At 41.0% G+C, this 25,423-nt stretch overlaps 1 protein-coding gene across 4 annotated transcripts in view; it reads right to left on the reverse strand.

The window, feature by feature from the left end:
• MTHFD1L (methylenetetrahydrofolate dehydrogenase (NADP+ dependent) 1 like) overlaps positions 1-25,423 on the reverse strand; it is a 236,600-nt gene that overhangs the window by 107,488 nt on the left and 103,689 nt on the right. For all 4 annotated transcript variants that reach the window (XM_033235065.1, XM_033235064.1, XM_033235067.1 and 1 more), the window contains exon 20: positions 23,675-23,786. In XM_033235065.1, the coding sequence (XP_033090956.1) occupies positions 23,675-23,786 (112 nt within the window). The remainder of the gene's footprint in view (positions 1-23,674; positions 23,787-25,423) is intronic.

A 25,423-nucleotide genomic window follows, 5' to 3' on the forward strand; every position in this document is an offset into this window, starting at 1 on the left:
ACAGGACAAAAAGTAACAAAAATCAGGAATAATTCTCATGTCCCCATCTCCCCACCCCTCCCCCATCCCTAGGTCCAGAAGGAATTTGTTATAATTACCATCTTGTATAAAAGAACAGACCCTCAATTTGTCACCTTTCCCTCCTCTTGAGATGTCCTCAGCCTGACAAAAATATGATTAGTTGTATTATACAGGAAAATACTAAAGATATATAAACATTTAATTATTATGTTTATTATACTGGCAAAAGATATGCATTAAAAACAAGGCTTCATTATGCCTAATTGGCTTGCAAATCTCGGAGAAAGGTTCCTGAAGAGCAGTTTGGGGCTCTCCCCAACAAAGATGTCATTCTCTGCCTACATGCTTTATCTACAACATAACGGTGCCGTGCTCTAAAGACGGTTCTGTATCCCAATCGACTCAACTAATCTAACATGAAGCTTTTCTCCACATAATCTTCTACTGTTAGACTGAGTTCTGATTTATAAAACTACACTCTTACTATTGGATATGTCCTAAACTATTTTTCAAAAATGATCCATGATGCACAGAAGAATGAAAGGGTGGGCTGGTCGGTTTGGTTGATTTAGAAAATAATCCTAATCATGTCTGTGTAGAGAAGTCATAGGTCTTCTTGCCTAAACTCTGGCTGACCACCTGGCAGATGCTGTCAAAACAGAGATGATGACACAGATGACTTGGGATTAACTCGACTCTGTGTCTAGGAAAACCTCTTGAACTGTGGTCACACTGACAGTGGATTGGCAACTCACCTTTCTATTTCAAGAAGAAGAGGTAGAATCTGAATGTTTTCGCTTATCTTGCAGCTAAGTATGGCTGTGTGACTAAGGTTACTGATAAGATGTAACCAGGAGTGTTGTATGTGATTTCCAGGAAGCCTCTTGAAAAGGGGGTATGCCCTTCTTCCTTTTTCTTGCTGATTGGGATACAGATGCAATGGTTGGGGCTTGCGCAACCATCCTGGACTACCAGGTAGCACAGAACCCATGATGATCAAGGAGTTGCTAAATCAGCCCAGACTGGCTACCCTGAACTTCCTTGATGTGAGAGAGAAATAAACTTCTATTACAGTGTTGGGTCACTTTCTTTTTCTTTCTTTCTTCCTGTTTTTCTTTTTCTTTTCTTTTTTTTTTTTTTTTACTGTTGTTGTTATTTGTGGGTAAAACTAATCCTAAGTGACTCATTTGCAAATAGAGAGGCTACTTAGAAACATCATAGCATTTTTCATTTCTATCATTTCAGTTTGCAAACTGCTTCAACACTGGGCAGTGTTTTCTTTTTCTGCACAATGTTAACTCTGAGACTAAAGTCAAGGTTACAATTCTAATTTAGAAGAGGTGAGACTTGCTTAAAGTTTTGCTGATGAATAAGCTAAACTTTCAGAGGCTGAGATCTTGCAATAACTCTTTAATTGACACCCCCAAAATTACACCACGGAAGGAAACAGAGAGGAAGGATCATAAGCTCCAGACACTGAGTTAAATCAAGACAGCAGAAATCAGTACTTATGGCACTTTGGAGGGACACAAGATCTATGTGCAGGAATCTAGGAGCTTTCCTGTTCAATTGTCCTTAAAAACTGCTTTTACACTAGGCCAGGTGTGGTGGCTCATGCCTGTAATCCCAGCCCTTAGGGAGGTCAAGGGAGGAGGATCACTTGAGGCCAGGAGTTCAAGACCAGCCTGGGCAACATGGCAAAAACTCATCTCTAATATAAATATGAAAATTAGCCGGACGCGGTCGTGCGTGCATGTAGCTTGAGAGGTTGAGGCACAAGAATCACTTGAGCCTGGGAGGAGGAGGTTGTGGTGTGCCGAGATCGCGCCACTGTACTCCAGCCTGGACAGCAGGTCAATACTGTCTCAAAAAACAAAAAACAAAAAACAAAAAAACCCCCACCATTTAAATTCTCTAAATTCTCTCACTAAATTACTCTAATTTCTGTCTCATTTGTTTGTGTACGTGCCAAATGAATAAATGGTTTTTTGGAAGAAAAAACTATTTTCATAGTTATTTAAAATATTTTTAGAAGTTATATCATGAAATAGTTGCCTGTCCCTGAAAAGTAAAAACAATCTACTCTCAACCAAAACATCTATGCAATTTCATAAAACAAACAAAGAAAAAGGGACTAAACAATATGGAGAGAGAAATCAAAAGAAGGTACTCAGATTGCTGGTGTTTACAATTTAGCAACTTTGTTTGCATAAACACTTGAACATATGAAAAAATTTAAAACCTCATTAAAACCTAACCGAGCATCTCAGTGCTGAATCAGGAACATTGGGTGAGTGATGAAGGCCATGCTCGCTGCCCTTGGAAAGCAGCCTACATGGGAAACCACTGAGAAATCTCAGCACAGTTCACGTCTCTGAGTTTGGTTTGCAGAGAGTCTTAGCCCTGCTCAAGTCAGGTGATTCACCCAGTCACCTACTGCCTGCATCCCTACCCTTCATCCCAGGGGAAATGCAGGAATTTGTGCAGCCTCAAACAAAAGCCACCAGTGCTGCAAGAAAGTAATGTAAGGCCCCTGGCCCACTAACCATGGCCATTAACATCCAGATTTAGTTCTAAAAAAAGTGGAGATGTAACCACATACTCATCACAACTGCCAATCTTGGCTCTGGGCTCAACCTCTCCTAAATTATAGACCTAAATTTCCTTTCCCACCCCCGAAACTGACAAACATTAACATTTTACCATGATTGCTTAAGATAGTTCCTCTTTCAGAAGTAAAGCAACATAGCTGAGTTCGGTACCCCATGCGCCCATCCCACCCCTCTACTTCTTCCCATGGTCATAACTCCTGTGAACTCAGAGCTTCTGCAGATCAAGTTTTCAGACTTTTTCTACATAAACACACATGCGTAAACAGAATATAGCGTTGTGTTGTGTGTTTTTCAAAAATGTAACAGATTGTATATACACTTCCACAACCCGTTTTTTCATTCTGCATTTCTGAGCTCCAGCCGTGTGGATACACCCAGAAGTAGCATTGTTGGTTATACCACATGCACATCTCTTACTGCCGAAGGAGTCCTTTTCTGGGAGGCAGCCCCATTAGATAACAATTTGTCCACTCTTTCCCTTCACTTATTCGACTTCAGAAAAGTGGAATGACTTATCTGATGGGGGGTTGGAAAGAAATAGCATCTTAAAGTACAGTCCTGGTAAAATCATTCAGGAAGTCCTCATGGATTAGAAACTATACTAACTCTTCTCCATGACTTTTAAAGACATTGAATGAGACTCCAGTCTATCTGCTTTACCCTGTCTCTGAACTAGCAGAACTATTTTGATTCTTTGAACGCAGGCCAATCTTTCTCCCCTCTGGCCTTCTTCAAGGCTCGCCTCAGTGCCATCTTCTCAGGAGAGCCTTCCGAAACCACTATTTCAAAACTGTCAATTTCTCCTCACTGGTAATTGAAAGCATAATATATCAGATTAGCATTTATTCCCCCTCCAGAATATGACTTCATCTAATGATGAAACTCATCTCCCCCAGATGTCTTAGACTTTATGCTCACAATCTGCCGACACTTGTCAGCTACAGTCACATGCCTGTCGTTTGCTCTCTGCCTCGAATTTAATTCTCCCTGTGTCTACACGTCAAATTACTTGATTTTTCAAGTCATTTTTTCCTTTTATAAAAAAAAAAACTACAAAAGTAATACACACTAATTGTAAAAATTTCAGAATGCCAAAACACAAGGCGTGAAGTGAAAATCAAAATGATTCCATTACCTCCAGGCAAACAAAAATAATCATTTGATATACTTCTATATCTCTTCATTCCATATACAGATATAAATCTCATACAAATTGGAGATATATTATTTTACAACCTGATTTTTTTAACTTTATATTTTGTGAACGTTTTCCCATGTTCCATATATACATTTATCTATTCTTTTTACTAGTCTCGATAGGATATCAATAATAATTTTTTTCTTTGCTTTTTTCCTGGAAGCTTTATGTTTAATTTGCACACTAAAAAGTAAAAAGTTACTCTATCTTTATTTTGATTACATTGTGATACAAAACTCTATGGTTTATATTTTGGCCAGGCATGGCGGCTCATGCCTGTAATCCCAGTACTTTGGGAAGCCGAGGCAGGTGGATCACCTGAGGTCTGGAGTTTGAGACCAGCCTGGACAACATGGCGAAACTGTGTCTCTACTAAAAATACAAAAATTAGCCAGGCATGGTGGCATGTCCCTGTAATCCTAGCTACTCAGGGAGGCTGAGGCAGGAAAATCACTTGAACGTGGGAGGCGGAGGTTGCAGTGAGCCGAGATTGCACTTCTGCGCTCCAGCCTGGGTGACAGAGCGAGACTCCATCTCAAACAACAACAACAACAACAAACAAACTCTGTGGTTTATGTTTTAAAATTTTTAGTCAAATGTTCCAATATCATTTAATCAGTATCCCATCCATTCACCATTAATTTAAAATGTTATCTGGCCAGGCGCGGTGGCTCATGCCTATAATCCCAGCACTTTGGAAGGCCAAGGCAGGTGGATCCCCTGAGGTTGGGAGTTCGAGACCAGGCTGTCAACATGGTGAAGCCCCGTCACTACTACAAAATACAAAAAACAGCTGGGGATGGTGGTGCATGCCTGTAATCCCAGCTACTTGGGAGGCTGAGGCAGGAGAATAACTTGAACCTGGGAGGTGGAGGTTGCAGTGAGCTAAGATCACGCCATTGCACTCCAGCCTGGGCAAGAAGAGTGAAACTCTGTCTCAAAAAAATAAAAGAAAAGAAAAAAATAAAAATAAAAATAAAATGTCATCTTATCAAATTACTACTGGAAGAAGTCTATCTCAGGACACTCTAAGGTATTCCTCTGCTATTAACTGTTTTGCTATAGCATTATCTTGTTCTGATATTTACAATTAGGTAAATCATCCATCACGGTTCTTGAAAAACCTTTTTTTTTTTTTTTTTGAGACAGAGTCTCACTCTGTCGCCAGGCTGGAGTGCAGTGGTACAATCTTGGCTCACTGCAACCTCTGCCTCCCCGGTTCAAGCAATTCTCCTGCCTCAGCCTCCCAATTACAGCTGGGATTACAGGCGCGTGCCACCTCACCCAGCTAATTTTTGTATTTTTAGTAGAGACAGGGTTTCACTATGTTGGCCAAGCTGGTCTCAAACTCCTGACCTCAAGTGATCTGCCCGTCTCGGCCTCCCAAAGTGTTGGGATTACAGGCATGAACCACTGCGCCTGGACTTGAAAAAGCTTTTAAATCTATCCTCATGAACCCATTCTCGCAGAATCTAGACAAATGCTGTGATTAATTTAACCACGAAGTTCATTTTCCTCTGTGTTTTTACAGTAAATACAGTATAGTGTGGCATGATATAGTATAGTAATTTTATAGTAATTTATGTGTTAGTTTGACAGAGGAAGGATGATTGTTTAATACCAGTTATTCCCATCCAAGATATGTTATGTGTCTCACCATTTATTCAGGTCTTGTTGTTTGTCTTTCAATAAAGTTTTATAGTTTTATTCTATGTGCTCATTTCTTGCTAAACTTATTTCCTAAGTATTCTATCCTTTGGGGGGACAGGTATAAGTAGGACATTTTCTCCATTACAGTATGTATTTATGGCTAACAAAAAAAGAAAACTATTGACATTTACATATTTACATTGCATCCACTAGCAAACTAAAACTTTTACTACTTAAAATAAATTGTCAGTTGCCTCTCTTGAATTTTCTAGTTATATAATTATTCTGTACATAATAAAATTTGTCTCTTCCTTTCCAATATTTATAATTTTTGAAATTGTTCTTATTTATGCTTCAGAATAATGATGAATAATAATGGTGCGTATAGGCACTGCTGTCATATTCCTTATATATTGGATGTGCCTTCAGGGTTACACTATTTAATGCCATGATCACGTTAGTTTCAGTTTTTCAGTTTTACTTAAATTCTTCTATTGCATGAAGTCTTCCTTTATCATCCCACTTAGATATCTCTTTCATTCCTAAAGTTACTTCTTTGCTCTACTTTATTTTGATCTAGATACCCAAGCACTTTGTAATTTACATACTACTTTTAAATCTTAGGCAGTTTTTAAACTGATATTATTTATACTGAAGCATTAATGGTTAAGACAACATTCACAGCTATGGCTAGCAAGAGGCTTGCAGCTTTTTGAAATCCCTAATAGGCCAGGCGTGGTGGCTCACACCTATAATCCCAGCACTTTGGGAGGCCGAGGAGGGCAGATCACCTGAGGTCAGGAGTTCGAGACCAGCCTGACAAACATGGAGAAACCCCATCTCTACTAAAAATACAAAATTAGCTAGGTGTGGTGGTACACACCTGTAATCCCAGCTACTTGGGAGGCTGAGGCAGGGGAATCGCTTAAACCCGGGAAGAGGAGGTTGTGGTGAGCCGAGATTACATCATTGCACTCCAGCCTGGGCAACAAGAGTGAAACTCCGTCCCCCACCGTCCCCCAACCCCTCCCCCAAAAGAAAGCCCTAATTATCTGTTTTTCTCCACCCCACAAAAGATATTAAGAGATACACAGAAAGATACACTAAATGCATCTTCCTTTAGCAATGGCTGGTTTCCCAATATTCCTAGCTCAAAATTCTGTTATGTTTTCTTTGTGTAAGAATAGCACAATATTGTAATTATACCAAACATTGCTAAATACTTAAAAACGACCTCATATAATTGCAATTTCCTAAACTATAGCTTATATAAGGAAGGGGTAATTTGACTCTTTTTCAGTACCCTCAGGCTGAATGCTCTTGGCCAAGATGGGTTAAGATAGCAATCAAATACCGTAATTTTAAAGTTATTATGTAATGGATATTTAAAAAAATTCTCAAAAAGCTTATGCATTTTATGAATTTCAAAACTTCAGTTTAACCTCTGGATCACATTTTAAAATCATTTAATGTTAACGTTCATAGCACTAATCTCTGCATGACAATGTTTTGACAAGGATCTTATTTTAACTCCACATTTTATGATGGTAAGCAGAACTACATTCTAAGCATATTACTTAGAATATATATAAATCATAAGCAGGGATGGGCTGAATATCTCATTGAAAATCAGTCTGCATCTTACAGCACACAGAGAAACAGTCAAGGTCAGGTTAGACATCCCTAAAGCTCAAAGCTTCTTCCAAAATGTTTTACCTTTTAAATTTAATTACTCTTGTACCTTATTTATTTAATTGCTGCTTCAACATAGTACATGGCAAATATGCCTATGTTCACCATAAAAAGCCTAGTGGCCATGAAGACAGGTTTACCAGTAGATAAGTCACTCAGCTACCAGAAGTGTTACTAGTTTTTCATTCAACAAATGTGCACTTCGTGTTATGCACAGGGCTGTATCATGCTGCAATGGAATGAAAGTGAACATTCAGAGGTGGCAAAGCACAGTAGTAAAAGCAAGGCCAAGGCTCAAATTCAAATCCCTGCTCCCCCTTACACTAGCTGCTTGCCTTTGAGCAAACTACTAACTCACTCTGATGCTCAGTTTTCTTACCTGCAAGATGAGGGTAATTCTGGTAAACTACTCATTGTGTTATTTGAACAACTGAATGTGTCACAATGTATAAAGCGCCAAGCAGGGTGCTCAGCACATAGCCAGGTCCTCACAGGAGGTAAACTCTTAAGACTATTAGCAAAGATTTATCCATGCCCGGAACAGCACCATGCGCATTAGAGAAGTCACTTCTGCTGTCCTCACACTGCCTTGTATGTCACGTCGTATTATTTCCCACAGCTTTACAGACAAGAGAACTGGGGCAAGGAAGGGCTCTCAAACCTCTATAAAGGGGTCTTGAACCTCTAAAGGGTCTATAAAGAATGGATAAATAGCCTGCTAGATGCAACTACCTGAATGACTCATAGAAGCCTAATTAAATGTAAAAGGCAGGTTAGAGAAGATCTTATATACAATACTATATTATTTTGCAAAATTGAAACATTTGGCCAATTTTAGTAGCGAGAAAATAAGACTTTAACATTAAAAGCCTTGTTTCTGTTTTTCTTCATAATGCATTTGGCATGGTAAGCATATTAGAACAGAAGTCCCCAGCCAGGCACGGTGGCTCACGCCTGTAATTCCAGCACTTTGAGAGGGTGTGGGGGGGCAGATCACTTGAGGTCAGGAGTTCGAGACTAGCCTGGTCAACATGGTGAAACTCTGTCTCTACTAAAACGACAAAAATTAGCTGGGCTGGTACACGCCTGTAGTCCCAGCTACTTGGGAGGCTGAGACAGGAGAATCACTTGAACCTGGGAAGGTGGAGAGTGCGGCGAGCCGATATTGTGCCACTGCACTTCAGCCTGGGCAACAGAGCAAGACTTGATCTCCGAAAAAACAAAAACAAAAACAGAGATCCCCAACCCCTGGTCCGCAGCCCCTGTAAGGAACTGGGTCGCACAGCAGTAGGTGAGCAGCAGGCAAGTGAGCATTACTGCCTGAGCTCCACCTCCTGTCAGATCAGCGGCGGCATTAGGTTCTCATAGGAGTGTGACTACTACTATGAACTGCGCATGTAAGGGATCTAGGACTGATGCCTTATGATCTGAGGTGGAACCGTTTAATCCCAAAACCATGGAAATGTTGTCTTCCATGAAACCGGTCCCTGGTGCCAAAAAGGTGGGGGACCAGTGTATTAGAACACAGCACACACAGTAGGTCAGATGTAGGTCTTGGGATTCCCTGTGACAGTTGGAATTTAAGAGCTATATCACAATGCAAGTTAATTTAGAGTTCTTCTTTTTTAAATGAAAAGTCCTTGATTGGACCCTTAGACGATACCCTGACTTAATAAGATTGGTTGTAAAGCAAACACATTTATAAAAGTTGCCCAAGTTCTGCATTGTTGACTAGTACTTTCATTAAAGGAAAAGAATTTAGAGTAGAAATCAAATTCACTATATGAGACCATAGACTGTACTTGGCTGGGTAAAAGTCACATACACAAAATGACTTAGCTACTCCATTTTTCAATAAAGTTTGCCTCTGGTTTCCTCTCCCCTTGGTGGTGATGATCTTTCCCAAATAAGGAGTCAAATCCCTCAAATTTTGCTTAACATCCCTTTGGGCACCAAGAGTATATTTGAGATGTCAAATATGCCAGCTGAATTTAAGACCATGTGTCTTTAATTTTAATGTTTAATGCCACTAAAGATTCTCTGCATTGTCTGTAGACAATTTTCATGTTGGAGTTTCTTCTACTCTTTTGCATTCCAGAGTGCAAGGCTGAGGCAAGACAGGGAAAGGCACTGAAATGGCATGAGGCACCAGTGACGTGCTATTTCCCAGTGCTTCCTGCTTTCTCCCAGGTAACAAGGAAACATTTTAAACTAGAGGATTACCTGAACTCAAAGGAGAGTTTTCTTTTTCTTTTTCTTTTTTTTTTTAGGCAGAGTCTTACTCTGTCACCCAGGCTGGAGTGTAATGGAGTGATCTTGGCTCACCACAACCTCCATCTTCCAGGTTCAAGCAATTCTCCTTCCTCAGCCCCCCAAGTGGCTGGGATTACAGGTGCATGCCACCAACCCCAGCTAATTTTTGTATTTTTAGTAGAGATGGGTTTCATCATGTTGGCCAAGCTGGTCTCAAGTGATCCACCTCCCAAAGTGCTGGGATTACAGGCATGAGCCACGGTGCCCAACCTCAAAGGAGAGTTTTCAAAACAATCAGAGCCCCTCTGATTTCTCAGATCACCTCTATGTATAATGGTCCCAGACATCTCTGTACGAGGAGGACACACACGCATTAGTGTTCCCCATTGTCAGAACTCAAATTCCTCAGTGAGTTTCATTTACCAAAAGAAAAACGACGGAAAAAAGTATACTCACAGAGGTATTCAGCACTTTAAAGAATGAATTATGTTTTTGAAGGCTTATCCTATAGGTGAAGATCCTTGGCATCCTACAGTAGGAATAGTAGCTGCCAACCCCTGACTCTCCCATTTGTGCCACAGACCGTGCCTTCTCCATCATCACTGCACTTCATGCCTAGAACAAGCCTGGAGACAGGTATTGGAGAGACCTAGATGTGGGGGAGATGAAGTGACCCACCCAAGGTCACAGACAGCACATGTCATAGAGCAATTCAAAACTAGGCAATTGGAGCCTGAAACCTCATATGCGTGGCTACTCAGAAGAAAATCTATCTCCATTACCTGGATTTTAATTGTATTATAGTGGAAAATGACACATGAATTACATTGGCATCAAAATGAACTCGAAAAATATTACTCTAACTTAGGTCCACTGAAACTTTGAAAGACAGATTGTAAAATGTATTAGTACTATGTTGATCTTTAAGAAATTCTGTTCCTAATTTTATAAAATATTTTTAATTTTATGAAATATTTTACTTATACAGAAGAATATGTGTAAGTTCAAAACCATGAACTTCATCAATATACAAAATTCAGGATGGTGGTACTTTTTTACTTTTACCTTATTTATCTTGCTTTTTTTTCTTCCTTGTCTTTGGTTCCTGTGTTAAGGACGGTAGGTACTTCTAAGCACTGACTTCTAACAGCTTACTATTCCCAATGCACTGTGTAGAAAGACAGAAACCAGGCTTCTCATTGAAAGTCTTCAGTTACTTTATCGGAATAAAGGGGGGAAAAGGCTTTCTAGCTACTTAATTCTCATTTGTTTCGCATTTTTCTTCTGAAAACTCAATTCTAAAAAATTGCTAAATCATGTACTCCTTTTTCTGCTAAGCCAGGCCATACAAATCTTTCCATTTCTATTATCTTGACAGGCGAAGGTTCCTCTCTTCATGTCATAAACATCTTTCCACTACTTTCATATTTAATGAACATACTAGCCATACATACAGGACCTACCTGCCTCTAATCCAGTAAGTACACTGAAGGTATTCCAGGTAAAGACATTTTATTCAAAGAATTTTATAAAAATATTAAAGTCAATAGACTATGTAGAATTTGACCATAAAATTAAATCATTTTGGATGGGTGCAGTGGTTCACGCCTGTAATCCCAGCACTTTGGGAGGCTGAGGCAGGCGATCACTTGAGACCAGGAGTTCAAGACCAGCCTGGGCAATGTAGTGAGACATCGTCTTCACAAAAAATTGTCCAACTGGCTGGGTGTAGTGGTATCTGCCTGTAGTTTCAGCTACTTGGGAGGCAGAGGTAGGAGGTTTCCTCGAGCCTGGGAGGTGGAGGTTGCAGTGAGCTGTTAGCCTGGGTGACAGAACGAGACACTGTCTCAAAAAATTAAAAAGAAAACAAAACAAAAAGAAGAAAATTAAACCCTTTCTTTGGTTTTCAAAGTTCCGACGAAACTGCTTTTATGACAACTGCTTGGAATTGTACCTAACAGTTCCTAGGATTGACTTAGCAAGTAGGAAGACAAGAGAGAGTTTGACTTTCCTGAGGACTGCGCACCCATGTCAGGGGAAGCGCAGAAGGAGCAGGTAAAGGAGAGATGATGCTTTTGGAAGAACAGCCGGCCCCAGCTGCACTCGCCTTGGATGCTGCAGAACCTGGGACAACGGGAACAGCACTCTCGGCTGCCTTGGATCTATGGAGGCCAGCTGGCCCTTTTCATAGGGCTGGGCTGACAACCACTGATGCACGTATCACCAGGGCAGAAAAGTCTCACAAACTGTAAGAGTTAAGGAAGAAAGACACCATTATGCAAACAAATTCTAAGATGATTAAAGGCCTCAATGCAAGAGACAACATTTGTAAGGCAATACAAACGATTACAACCTCCAAAAGCAGAAATTATGAAGAAAAAGGGTGGACAAGAAAAGGTACATCAAGCATATTTAAAAGATAAGCCATACAGGGGAGAAGATATTTGTAACTTATAATGGCAAGGTATTCGTATTTGGAATCTATAAAGGATTTCCATTAATTAGTGAGAAAAAGGTAAATAGCACAATACAAAACAGAAAATTCACAAATGCTCAGAACCAGCCATAAAGATGCTTAACCTCACAACTATAATGAACTACCATCAGACTAGCAAGAGCTAAAAAAATCTAACAATGGAAGTGTTGAGCCGGTCATGGTGGCTCACGCCTGTAATCCTAGCACTTTGGGAGGCCGAGGTGGGCGGATCACCTGAGGTCAGGAGTTCAAAACCAACCTGGCCAACTTGGCAAAATCCCATCTCTGCTAAAAATACAAAACTTAGCCCGGTGTGATGGCGTGCACCTATAATCCTAGCTACTTGGGAGGCTGAGGCAGGAGAATTGCTTGAACCTGGGAGGTGGAGGTTGCAGTGAGCTGAGATCACGGCACTGCACTCCAGTCTGGGCAATAGACAGAGACTGTGTCTCAAGAAAAAAAAAAAAATGTCAGGACAAATGTTGAGAGGTCAGAAATCTCACACACACAATTGGTAGTGATATAAATTGGCATAACGTTGCAGAACAATTTGGCTTTACCTATTAAGTTGTTGCTAAGTATACTTTCAACCCTCCAAATCTCACTCCTGTATATAGTCCCTAGAAGATGTTTTGGACTAAATCTCAGAGACATGGACAAGAATATTTCCTGTAGCATTATTTGTAACAGCAGAACACCGGAAGCAATCTGAAAGCCCCTTGACAAACAATGCACAAATGCACGTGCTATATGCACGCACAGAAGACTAAACTGCAAGCAAAATGAGGCTTTTTGGATCACAGCGACACAGACAAATGCAAAACTGTTATGTTGTACAAAAATATCAACTTATAGAGCAGAGGTTGGCTAGTATAGCTCGCAGGACGAATCCAGGTGTCTTTCGGTTTTGAATATGATCTATATCCTTTTTTTTTTACATGTTAAATTATTAAGTTTTTAAAAATTATCCTTTTAAAAAGTTTTCTTTTTCTTTTCCTTTCTCTCTTTCTCTTTCTTTCCTTCCTTCCTTCCTTCCTTCCTTCCTTCCTTCCTTCCTTCCTTCTCTCTCTCTCTTTCTTTCTTTCTCTTTTAAAAAGTATTCTCTCTCTCTCTCCTTCTCCCTCTCTCTCTCTCTTTGAGACAGGGTTTCACTCTGTCATCCATAGTAGCTTACCAAGTAACTAGGTGTGATCATAGCTTGCTGCAGCCTTGAACTTTTGGACTCAAGTGATCCTCCCACCTCGGCCTCCTGAGTAGCTGGAACTATAGGCATGTGCCACCATACCTGGCTAATTAAAAAAATTTTTTAATAGAGATAGGATCTTGCTATGTTGCCCAGTCTGGTCTTGAATCCCTGGGGTCAAGCAATCCTCCCACCTTGACCTCCAAAAGCAGTGGAATTACAGGCATGAGCCACTGTGCCTGGTCACCTTTTAAAATGTTGCCAACCATATCAGAAGAGTATTATTACATGTGAAAATTATAAGAAATGTTAGAAACCATTAATAACATCTGTTGGAATACAGCCAGACCCATTCCTAAACATGGACTAGTTTCTGAATTCATGCTTTACCTATGTCTGCTTTCTAAATTGAGTCCTTGGGACAGAGACTCTGTAACTCAAACTATTTATGATCTTGCCATTTACAGAAAAAGTGCACTGACGTCATTATAGAACAATGCAGTCAGTTAACCTCTATTAATACATAACATTTGAAAATACATACAAAATACCAAGAAAAGCCGCACATCTGTGGTTCTAATGTGCAATGAGGTGCCGTGAGGCATTGCAGCAAACTCAGAGGCACTGTGGGATATTTTAAATTTTTGAGGGAAACGCGGCGATACAGGACATCGTTTGTTGGACACTGCAAATACTACTCATATGAGGTTTTTCACTGCTTCAACAATAGTGCTCTACATCCCTTTCAATGACATCATATATTTGTAAAGCAAAGTTTTTGGCAGGTACCGCAGCAAAATGCAAAAATCGTGTGAAAATCAACATGGAGCAGGAAATGAGGCGCGAGTGTCAACTGATTACAAAGGGTCAGAAGTTGTCTGGTGCCTGACAAGGACACACATCTCATTCATAACGTATGGTGGTAATTTAAAAATGAAATGATATTATTTTTTCCTTTGAATTCATATGTATTTTTTTTTTTTCAGGCAGCTACTAAGTTGTAAGGACATAAATACTCATTAAGTTGTTTGGACCTACCTATTTAATAAATGGACATGTTAGGTATTTCTCTTGCCTGGGGGTACCATGAAAAAAATTGCTGGGCCATTAATGGTCATAAGCAGAGAAAGTCTGAGAACCTCTGCTACAGATCTTTAGTGTACATATATGTATGTGGTCAAAGTAGAAACATACACCTGGAAATGATAACCACTCAAATCAGGAGAGAAGCAGAAAAAAGAACAGGATCAGGAGGGTCCACGGGAACTTCAACTATGTCTCTAATATCTGATTTCTTCTCTTCTCTCTTTTCTTTCCTTTTTTTTTTGTTTTTTAAGAGACAGGGTCTCACTCTGTTGCCCAGGAGAATTAAACTGCTGGGCTTAATTGATCCTTCTGCCTCAGCCTCCCAAGTAGCGAGGACTACAGGCATGGGCCACCATGCCCAGCTAAACGTATCTCTTTAAAAAAACAAAAAAACCAAAGGACACACAGCGACATGTTAAGATTTTGATGAAATAGAGTGGTGGGAACATTGGTGTTTGTGACATTGCTTTGCATACTTTCCTGTTTAGTGTATGTGCAGAACATTTTGCTTTTTTATTTGTTTTTAAAGGACAGAGGAGCAGCTTGAAAGACGGCTACTTTACACCAAGTAAGAGTAATGGAAAGAGAAAGGCGAGGTAGGACAAAAGCCGAACAGGCAGTGAGGGGAGGAATGAGCTTCGGCACCAAGTCACATAGGAGAAATGGGAGCTCTGGAGACGACACAAAACCCTCCCTGAGAGTCAGGCCTCCCTGAAGACAGGGGCTGAAAAACTCCATCCGTGATTAGCAGTTTCCTGAGTTAGCACATGACCTTCAGCCAGAGTCTCTAATAAGCCAGCACTTCTTATCCTTGATTTAATTATGAATAAATTTACTAAAGGCAAAAAACCTGGAAGTATCATAATAACAAAAGTGGAGCCCAGGCTGAGATCAGTGTTTTTAAATAATGTAAACAGGGCAAGGTCTGGGAGAATTAAAGCTTAGAGCTGTAGGATCACTTGATGTCAGATTTTTTTTTTTTTTAAAGGGTGGATGAAATCATGAGAATGTTTAGTTTGGTCTAGTTTTCTTCTACCAAAATGATGGAATATTTAGAATTTCAGGGCAATAAAAGTGGAAAGAGAGAACAAGCCAGTAGCTGGGTATAGCCACCAGCAGAGTCCTCTGAAGCCAAGAAGATTGATTATAAAACTGTCCCCTAGGCCGGGCGCGGTGGCTCATGGCTGTAATCCCAACACTTTGGGAGGCAGAGGTAAGCGAATCGCCCGAGGTTAGGAGTTTGAGACCAGCCTGGCTAACATGGAAAAACTCTGTCTCTACTAAAAATACAAAACTAGCTGGGCATGGTGGTGCGTGCCTGTAAGCCGAGCTACTCAGGGGGCTAAGGCAGTAGAATCACTTGAACCTGGGAGGCGGAGATTGCAGTGAGCCAAGATCGCGCCACTGAACTCAAGCTTAGGAGACAGATGAGACTCCGTCTCAAAAAAGTAAAATAAAAAAATAAAAAAAACTGTCTCCCAAAAATACAGGTTGAGAGGTAGGGCAAGGAAACAGAGTGGGACTCTATAAAGTCATCTTTAATCAGTAACCTACTTGGGAGGAAGGAATGTTAAAGTAGGAGAGAGAGAAAAAAAAAGGACCAAAGTTACCCACCACTTGTTGGCACACATTACGATATATTGGCACAATATAGTTACATTGGTACTTCCTGTAACTGTGACCATCTGCTATGGACAGCTCACCCGAAATTCTTCTTAGTTTTTTGAGACAGAGTTTTGCTCTTGTTGCCCAGGCTGGAGTACAATGGCACAATCTCAGCTCACTGCAGCCTCCACCTCCCGGGTTCAAGCGATTCCTTGCCTCAGCCTCCCTAGTAGCTGGGATTACAGGCACGTGCCACCACGCTTGGCAAATTTTATATTTTTAGCAAAGACAGGGTTTCACCATGTTGGTCAGGCTGGTCTCGAACTCCGGACCTCAAGTGATCCACCCACCTCAGCCTCCCAAAGCGCTGGGATTATAGGCGTGAGCCACCACACCTGGCTGAAATTGTTTTTAAAGGGAGACGATGGCAACCAGGTAAAGAGCATTGAGAAAAACACTGAGAGCACAATAGCCGCCTGATCACCCACAAGCTTTGGCAAGAGGGAGCCCTCAGGTCACATCCTCTGTCACTTATTCTCTGATTGATCGTGGACATGTATCATCATCTCGCTAAGCTTCTGTTACATCATCTGTAAGATGAGGATAGTAACACTGATCCCACAGACTGTTTTAAGGATTGAGTGAGAAGGTATATGATAGTCTCAGCACCAGTCTAATGCTCAGGAATGACTTAGAAAACAGGGGCATTTTTAATGAAAATATTAACAAGGCTTTGTTTCCCAATCCCATTCAATTTGTCTTGGAACTGCTACGTCTATTCATTCTGATCTCTAAATCCTAATCCTGAAATGTCTGAGGCAAAGATCACCCTGTGTTTTAATTGGGCACTTGTCTCATATTTCTCCTCTGCTGCATGAGTGTTTACGCTCAAGTACCCAGGAAGCACCTGGGGAACACAGCCGGGTCTGTGTGATTCTCTACAAAGAGCAAGCAGCAGAGTTGCAATCGATTAGGTAGCTTTTTTTTTTTTTTTTTTCTGAGTCGGAGTCTTGCTGTCGCCCAGGCTGGAATGCAGTGGCACTATCTCGGCTCACTGCAAGCTCTGCCTCCTGGGTTCACCAGCCTGGTCAACATGGTGAAACTCCACCTCTATTAAAAGTACAAAAATTAGCTGGGTGTGGTAGCCCACGCCTGTAATCCCAGCTACTTAGGAGGCTGAGGTAGAATAGCTTGAACCTGGGAGGTAGAGGTTGTAGTAAGCCGAGATAATGCCACTGCACTCCAGCCTGGAAGACAGAATGGGACTCCATCTAAAAAAAAAAAAAAAGAAGTATATATATCCATATGCATGAGTCTGTATTCAATTATGGGAGGAGTTGTAGATGTAAGTCTATCCATGAGTCCACCAGTGACTGGTGACCCTCAGTTAATGACACCTGCCTATAAGGATACACAACTGCATTCTGCACTCCCCTGCAAAGACAAGATCTTTACCTGAAAACCGGAATCAAAACCAACTGAGAGAGCAGAAAACAAATTAAAAAACCCAAAGTTCATGGGTAAGTTTGAAATTCCTACAGTTTAAAGATGAGATAATAATGTTTTTAAAATCCAGGAACTCAATACTGCTTTTTCCTTTCTTTCTTTCCTTTTGCTTTATTTTTTAAATGTAATACATGATTAGAATTCAATGCCAAATATCTGTTTGCCTTTACAGCATGTAAATGGAAGTTAGGTGGACTCCCATGAGGACTGCTGACTAACGGAAGAAACAGCCACAAAGGTGATCACAACAGTTTTTGAAAAATTCTCATAAAGTGTTTTGCAAATTCATGCAATTATTTAAATAAATGTCACTCTGTTTTAAGTCTAAATGAACTCTGATTCCATTATCTTAGACTAATTATTCAGAATCGACAAAATAATTACTTCCTTGTATATGCTTTTTGTTAGAACAAAAATTAGACTAAATCAGCAAAACCGGTAATATGGAGACAGTTCTATTTAAGAGATGCCCATCATTCCTTAAAATTCTTAGTTAAGAACCTTAACTAATATAGTACTTAATCAAGTGCATTGTACTTACCATTGAAGTTCTAGTCTCTCACATCACATCATCAATTACTGGGTGGCAAGAAACCTGTCTTATTCATCTTTGATTCCCAGCTCCTAGCAGATAGTACTTGACGTACAGCAGAAGTTCAATAAATGCTCATTAAAGGGGTACTGAAGTCAATTAAGTTTCAAAGGACTTAAATATATTTTCGATTACTTCTTTTCCAGAGTATACATGGAAGTGAAATTGCTAATCATTTGTTCATTTTCAGTTCTACCTAGAAATTCCACCAAATTGCTCATTTGCTGCAAATCACCTTTTCAAATTCTCTATTTTTGTATTGGATTATTTGCCTTTCTCTTATCAGTCTTTAGTCTTTAGTGTTTTATGCATTCTCAATGCTAATCATTGTCTATTATCTTTGCAAATGTTTCCTTCCAATCTGTCAGTTGTTTTTTAACCTTGTATCTTTTATCACATACAGTTTACCTTTTTTTTTTTTTTTTTTTTTTTTTTTTTTTTTTGAGACGGAGTCTTGCTCTGCCGCCCAGGCTGGAGTGCAGTGGCCGGCTCTCAGCTCACTGCAAGCTCCGCCTCCCGGGTTCACGCCATTCTCCTGTCTCAGCCTCCTGAGTAGCTGGGACTACAGGCGCCCGCCTCGTCGCCCGGCTAGTTTTTTGTATTTTTTAGTAGAGACGGGGTTTCACCGTGTTAGCCAGGATGGTCTCGATCTCCTGACCTCATGATCCGCCCGTCTCGGCCTCCCAAAGTGCTGGGATTACAGGCTTGAGCCACCGCGCCCGGCTACAGTTTACCTTTTAACGCAGCCCAAATTATCAATATTTTTCTCTTTGGTTTGAGCTTTTTACATTTTAAGAGATCCTTTCCTGTTATGAGATCATAAAGATAGTTTACTATAAATGACAACTTTCTGGAGAACATGAATTCCTGCTCAGACTTCAGAAACACCTCAGATGCGCCTACTGCATTTAGCTTCTGTAGAAGGATGTTGAAATCAAGGTCTTTTTGTCTCACTTTTCTTTCGGGCCTCAAATCGGTGTCAGTTTGCTCACATGCCAAAGGATGGTGCTGGCTGAACTGGCAGGGTTTGCAAAGCAGTTTGAAACAGATTTTGCATGCCTTAGCCCATTGAGGCTTCAAAAGGGTTGACAGGTTAGAACCTGGGAAAGAATTTCTTCAAAGAAAGTTATCAGTGTGCCCCATCCAGCTCCCCTCCCAGTGCCCAGTGAAGAGGATGCAAAGCTACTTTCCCCTTTTCTTATTTTTATTTGTATTATTTTTTTTGAGACAGAGTCTCTCTCTGTTGCTGAGGCTGGAGTGCAATGGCACGATCTTGGTTCACGGCAACCTCCCCATCCCGGGGTTCAAGTGATTCTCCTGCCTCAGCCTCCCAAGTAGCTGGGATTACAGGTGCCTGTTACCACGCCTGGCTAATTTTTTTTTGTATTTTTAGTAGAGATGGGGTTTCACTGTCAGGCCTCCGAACCCAAGCTAAGCCATCATATCCCCTGGGACCTGCACATACACATCCAGATGGCCCGAAGCAACTGAAGATCCACAAAAGAAGTGAAAATAACCAGGTCCTGCCTTAACTGATGAAATTCCGCCACTGTGATTTGTTCCAGCCCCACCCTAACTGATACAATATAGTCTCCCCCGCCCTTAAGAAGGTACTTTGTAATATTCTCCCTGGCCCTTAAGAATGTACTTTGTACACCTATCCCAAATCTATAAGAACTAACGATAATCCCACCACCCTTCGCTGACTCTCTTTTCGGACTCAGTCCACCTGCACCCAGGTCAAATAAATAGCCTTGTTGCTCACACAAAGCCTGTTTGGCGGTCTCTTCACACGGACACACATGACATTCACCATGGTGGCCAGGCTGGTTGTTTTGAACTCCTGACCTCAAGTGATCCACCCGCCTCAGCCTCCCTACTTCCCCCTTTTCTTTTTCTTAAGCCACAAGTGAGGACCAGAAGACCAGTTGGCAAGGCTCAAGGTGTGTCCCCAGCCAGAGGTCAGAGGTCTCTGGTACCCGAGACCAGGTGTGGAACCAGAGGTAGGAAAGTCTAAATGAGGTGCTGCTCAGGGGGCTTCTGCCAAAAGTGTGAGGACCTCTGCTGGCAGAGGCTACATGGGCACCATCTCATGCCAAAGCTTCACCTAGGAGGGGCCGGGGCCAGCCTAAGTGCAAGAGGAGGGTGACAGAGAAGCAAGCAGCCACCTTCCCCTTCCCACTGTCAGCCAGAGGAGGCCCATATCGGGGAGGAGAGGAGCTCAAGTCTGAGAGACACTTGGAGTTTTTGGTTTTGATATAAAACTGGATGTGCATTTTTAATTTCAGGGGCTAGTCTTATGATTGAAAGTGACTACAGGAATTAAAAAATACATATGTTAGAGGGACTAGATATTAACTGAGAATGAGAGGGAACTGTTACAAACTTCATCCAAGGGCAAGGAATGAACCAGTCCCACACTGCAGGCTTGACCAAGTAATGAGGAAAGAACATTGTCTCCTGACCACGCCCCATTCCCACTGTCCAATACACTGGCTTTGCCGCCAGCATTCCAATAGAGCCATAGCATGGACACACCACCTTCAGGAGAGGTCAACATTACAGGGCTAGAGTTCCATGGTACGTATTCAAGAATATAAGTCATTGCCATCACAAATTTAGACATCATACAGCATGATTTTTAGACATTAAAATATATTTGTACATCTATGTTCATAGCAGCATTATTCACAAGAGCCAAAGGTGGAAACAAGTCAAATGTCCACCGAAGGATGAGTGGATAAACAAAGTAAGGTCTATCCATACTATGGAATATTATTCTGCCTTAAAAAGGAAGAGAATTCTGATGCCCGCTGCAACATGGATGAACCTTGAGGACATTATGCTAAGTGAAATACGTCAGTCACAGAAGGACAAATACTGCATGATTCCACTCACATGGGGTATCCAGGAGTCAACTTCATTGAGATAGAAAGTAGAAGACTTCTGGCCGGGTGCGGTGGCTCAAGCCTGTAATCCCAGCACTTTGGGAGGCCGAGACGGGTGGATCACGAGGTCAGGAGATCGAGACCATCCTGGCTAACACGGTGAAACCCTGTCTCTACTAAAAAATACAAAAAACTAGCCGGGCGAGGTGGCAGGCGCCTGTAGTCCCAGCTACTCGGGAGGCTGAGGCAGGAGAATGGCGTAAACCCAGGAGGTGGAGCTTGCAGTGAGCTGAGATCCGGCCACTGCACTCCAGCCTGGGTGGCAGAGCAAGACTCCGTCTCAAAAAAAAAAAAAAAAAAAAAAAGAAAGTAGAAGACTTCTGCCAGGGGCTGGGGGCAGGGGAATGAGGAATATTTAATGGGCATAGGACTTTGGTTCTGCAGCCTGGTTGCACAACAATGTGGGTGTACTTTGCTACTGAATGTACACTCAAAAATGGTGAAGATGGTAACTTTTATGTTATGTGTATTTTGTAACAACTATAAATAAAATCATCCAAAAAAATAAAAGGATCTAAAGAAAAAAGAAAATGGAACCTTCATCAGTAGTGTATCAATAGTGGGGGTAACAATGACAGCCAGGAGTGGCCAAGAAGGATTGAACCTTACCATGTGTCAGGTGCTAGGACTCAACCCTGTGATCTCATTCATGCCTCATTTCAAACCTACCAAGTCCTTTTGAGAGGGAAGCCCTATCCAAAGCTCTAGTTTACAGGTAAGGAAACCAAGGAAGAGAAGCGTTCATGTGCCCAAGGTTATCTGTGACTTGAAAGCAGTTGAGTTAAAACCTCTGACTTTAGGGCTTGCCCTCTGAATCATCTGGCAATGGACAGATTTCATCCTTATGAAAAATTGCCCCCCTTATGGCATCTTAGACTAGATGAGATCATAGAAAGAATTAATGTAATTGCTGACCTGCACATAGTTCAGATTTTACAAAGCATTTTCTCACTTGATCCTATTCATTAAAATACTGCAGGTAACACAGATACTCTCTTTTTATTAAATAAAAAATTGAGCCCTAGAGAAATGAAAACACACTGCCAGTCGGGGCTCCAATTCCACAGTGTCTACCTCTGAGTCCACAGCTACACATCCACATCCAACTCCTCATCTGGTCCAACTTCTCATTTTTCAGATGAGAATGTCTACAAGGGACACACCCAGAGAGGCTAATGGCTTGTTCAAGGTCACACAGAGAGTTCATTTATTTTGCATACATCATTGGTTTATATCTTTAAAAATACTCTGCCATGATAACATGTATTTTATAAATATATGTTTGACAAAGTAAGAACTGGTACGGGCAGAGATCTCTATCACATAAAATAGAGTGCTTCCTTCTAGAAGCTACTTTATTTGCAGAGCTGATGCATCAGAACCACCACTTCACTTAAGCACCCAACTTTCCAGTGCCCGCCCTGACCCAGCCTCCTCGTCCATTAGCTCTACAATTAGGCAGCGATCAATTGAGCAAATTCACTTAGACAGCACATCTAGTCACTCTTGCAGTGGATTTGCTACTGAAGCAGCAAAGTACATGAGAGCTGCAGAATACAGATTGTGGAGGAATGGAACTCCATCAAACCTCATCTGATCCTGACTGCCGGTCCACGAGGAATTCTTAAAAGAGTCTCAATAACCCTGAATGAACTTTGTGACGTCTGAGCATAAAATGCAGTGCTAAGTTCTTTTGTCCAGCACACGCTTTTCTAATAAAATAACTATTTTGGGTTTGATCCAAAACTGATGACAAGAGTGAAAGAAGAGATTGCTATCCCTGATTATAGGCATATGTAAAGTTAATGGGAATTACCTGTTAGCATGGGAAGTCTGCCAACGCAACCCTCATATGTCAGATTAAGGGACTCCACCATGAATGCCTGTATTTTGGTTTTGTCCTTTGTTTCCTTGCTGCCTTAGTATCATGGGTGAGACTGGGGCTGGTACTGACTTAGTAAACTCTATGAGAGTCGCCCCTTCTTTCTAGCTGGAATATGCAAGAAAAGCCAAAGAAGAACAGGTTCTACAAAGAGCTTGACAGCAGCAAAAGTTGTGCAGTCCTACCAATTAACATTTCTAAGTCTACTGGTTGGGAATCTCTCCTACATTAGCTCACAAAAAACAAGGAGAAACTGTATATGGAAATAATCCCATGAATTCAAGTTATCAGTACTACATAGTAAGGGTAGTAACGGCTGACAGTCAATGAGCACTTTCTCTTATTAAATTATCATTAGACAGTACACTCCACAAGGGCAGGGGCTAAGGCTGGTTGTTTTAATTTTATTTTTTTCACAGAGGCAGGGTCTTGCTATGCTGCCCAGGCTGGACACAAACTTCTGGGCTCGAGCAATGCTCCTGCCTCAGCTTCCTGAGTAGCTGGGCTTAGAGGCCTATGCCACTGCACCTATCTCTTTTGCTTACCACTGGATCCCTAGCTCTCAGTAGCATGCCTTCTAAGTGGTAGCTTCTCAAAAAACATTTGCTGAATGACTAAAGTATCTCATTTAGTTTTCACAACAATCCTAAAAGGTTTGATACAATATTGTTACCACAATTTTACACATAAGAAAACTGAAGTTCAGTAGTAATTAAAATGTGTACAATGTCACTCAGTTTGCAAGAGTCAGAGTTTATACTCAAACCCCTATGGACTTGATACTAGAATCTATGATTCAAGCACAAGCATAATTCCATAGACCAGACCTTAGGGCTTTTCCATTACTGAAACCATTTATGAAAGAGGGGGCCTGAAAGAATATATTTTATGGATATCACTTCATTCTTCTCATCAGCTTTTAGATTTCTTCAATATTCTACAACAACTAAATTTAAAAGAAGTAACTTACCTACAAATCCTTCTTCACCAACCAGTTTCAGGGCAATTTTATCAGCCAACACCGAAGAGTTGCCGTGAGCAATGTTAGCAAAAGGGCCCGCATGCACGAACACAGGTGTCCCCTAGAGAAGTGAAAGAGCAAATCAAAATCCCAAAAGACAAACAGAAGCATGGAAACCAAGATCAATTTGGGGCAAACAGGGTAGGAAAGCTTTTATGAATACCGCATATTTAATGCATAAAATATTTCAAAGACAGTCAAAACACCCTGACTCAATCAAAGGACCAAATCCCCTCCGGATTCTAGAAACATGTTATTCAACATTTAATGCTGAACCTGAGACACAAAACTGTGAGAATATAGTCACTTCCTTCCAAAATGTTAAGCCATTTTGTTAGTTGACTCAATGACCATGAAATAATTATTTACCTTATTTTATGTTGCTATGCACTATATTTTTCAAAAGAATGAAATTAAACCCTGATAGTATAAGAAGTGTATCTATTTATTTTTTTAATTAAGAAATGATTCCATTCAACAAAAGGTAACCATAAAAATCAATACAATTGGCTGGGCGCAGTGACTCATGCCTGTAATCTCAGCACTTTGGGAGGCCGAGGTGGGCAGATCACCTGAGGTCAGGAGTTCAAGACCAGCCTGGCCAACAGTGAAACCCATCTCTACTAAAAATACAAAATTTAGCAGGGTGTGGTGGTGTACCCCTGTAAACCCAGCTCAGCTACTCGGAAGGCTGAAGCACAAGAATCACTTGAACCTGGGAGGTGGAGGTTGCAGTGAGCTGAGATCGCACTCATTCCAGTCTGGGTGACAGACCGACTCTGACTCAAAAATGAAAAAAATAATAAATAAAAATAAATAAATAAAACCCAGGGACACATGCTTATGAATACGTAAATATGCATGTTTGGTGTTTATATCTCTGTCTTATCTCACTTCTATCTAGATTAACCTTTTAAGTGTTCTGAAGAAAATATTTTTAAAAAGAACTTAAGTCTCCATCCCCTCCTAACCTTGCTGGTCTTCTGATGTCCTTGCCCATAATAAGCTAGTGGAGATGGTCAAAGCTTGACGAGGACAAGGTCACAAACTCCACCCTGGATGGGCAGCTGGCTTCACTCAGCTACAGGCTGCCAACTGTGTGAGAAGCACCCAGCTTGGGTCTCCAGGGGACAGAAGTGGTGGGGGCTGAATCTGCACAAGCACATTGCTGGTCCTGGGATAACCACCCCAAACTGCTACTAGATCCTCAGCAACATTTTAATTTAAAAAAGCAAAGGACTTTTATCCTTTGTAGACTCTCTCTTATTTTTCAGGCTTGATACTAACCTATTAGCAAAAGCATTTTTTATTTGTAATTGATGAATAATAATTGTACCTATTTATGGCATACAATGTTCTGTTCTAATATATGTATATAGCATGGAATGATTATATCAAGCTAACCAACGTATCCATCACCTCACAGATTTATCCATTTTGTAGTGAGAACATTTAAAATCTAATTTTTTAACATTTAAAAAATGCACAATGCTTTTTTCTTTTCTATGAGATGGAGTCTTGCTCTGTCACCTAGGCTGGAGTGCAGTGCTGCCAACTTGGGTCACTGCAACCTCTGCCTCCTGGGTTCTAGCGATTCTCCTGCCTCAGCCTCCCCAGTAGCTGGGACTACATGTGCATGTCACCACACCCAGCTAATTTTTGCATTTTTAGTAGAGATGGGGTTTCACTATGTTAGCC

The sequence above is a fragment of the Trachypithecus francoisi genome, unplaced genomic scaffold (assembly GCF_009764315.1).
Source record: "Trachypithecus francoisi isolate TF-2019V2 unplaced genomic scaffold, Tfra_2.0 Lachesis_group15, whole genome shotgun sequence".
NCBI classification, from domain to species: Eukaryota; Metazoa; Chordata; class Mammalia; order Primates; family Cercopithecidae; genus Trachypithecus; species Trachypithecus francoisi.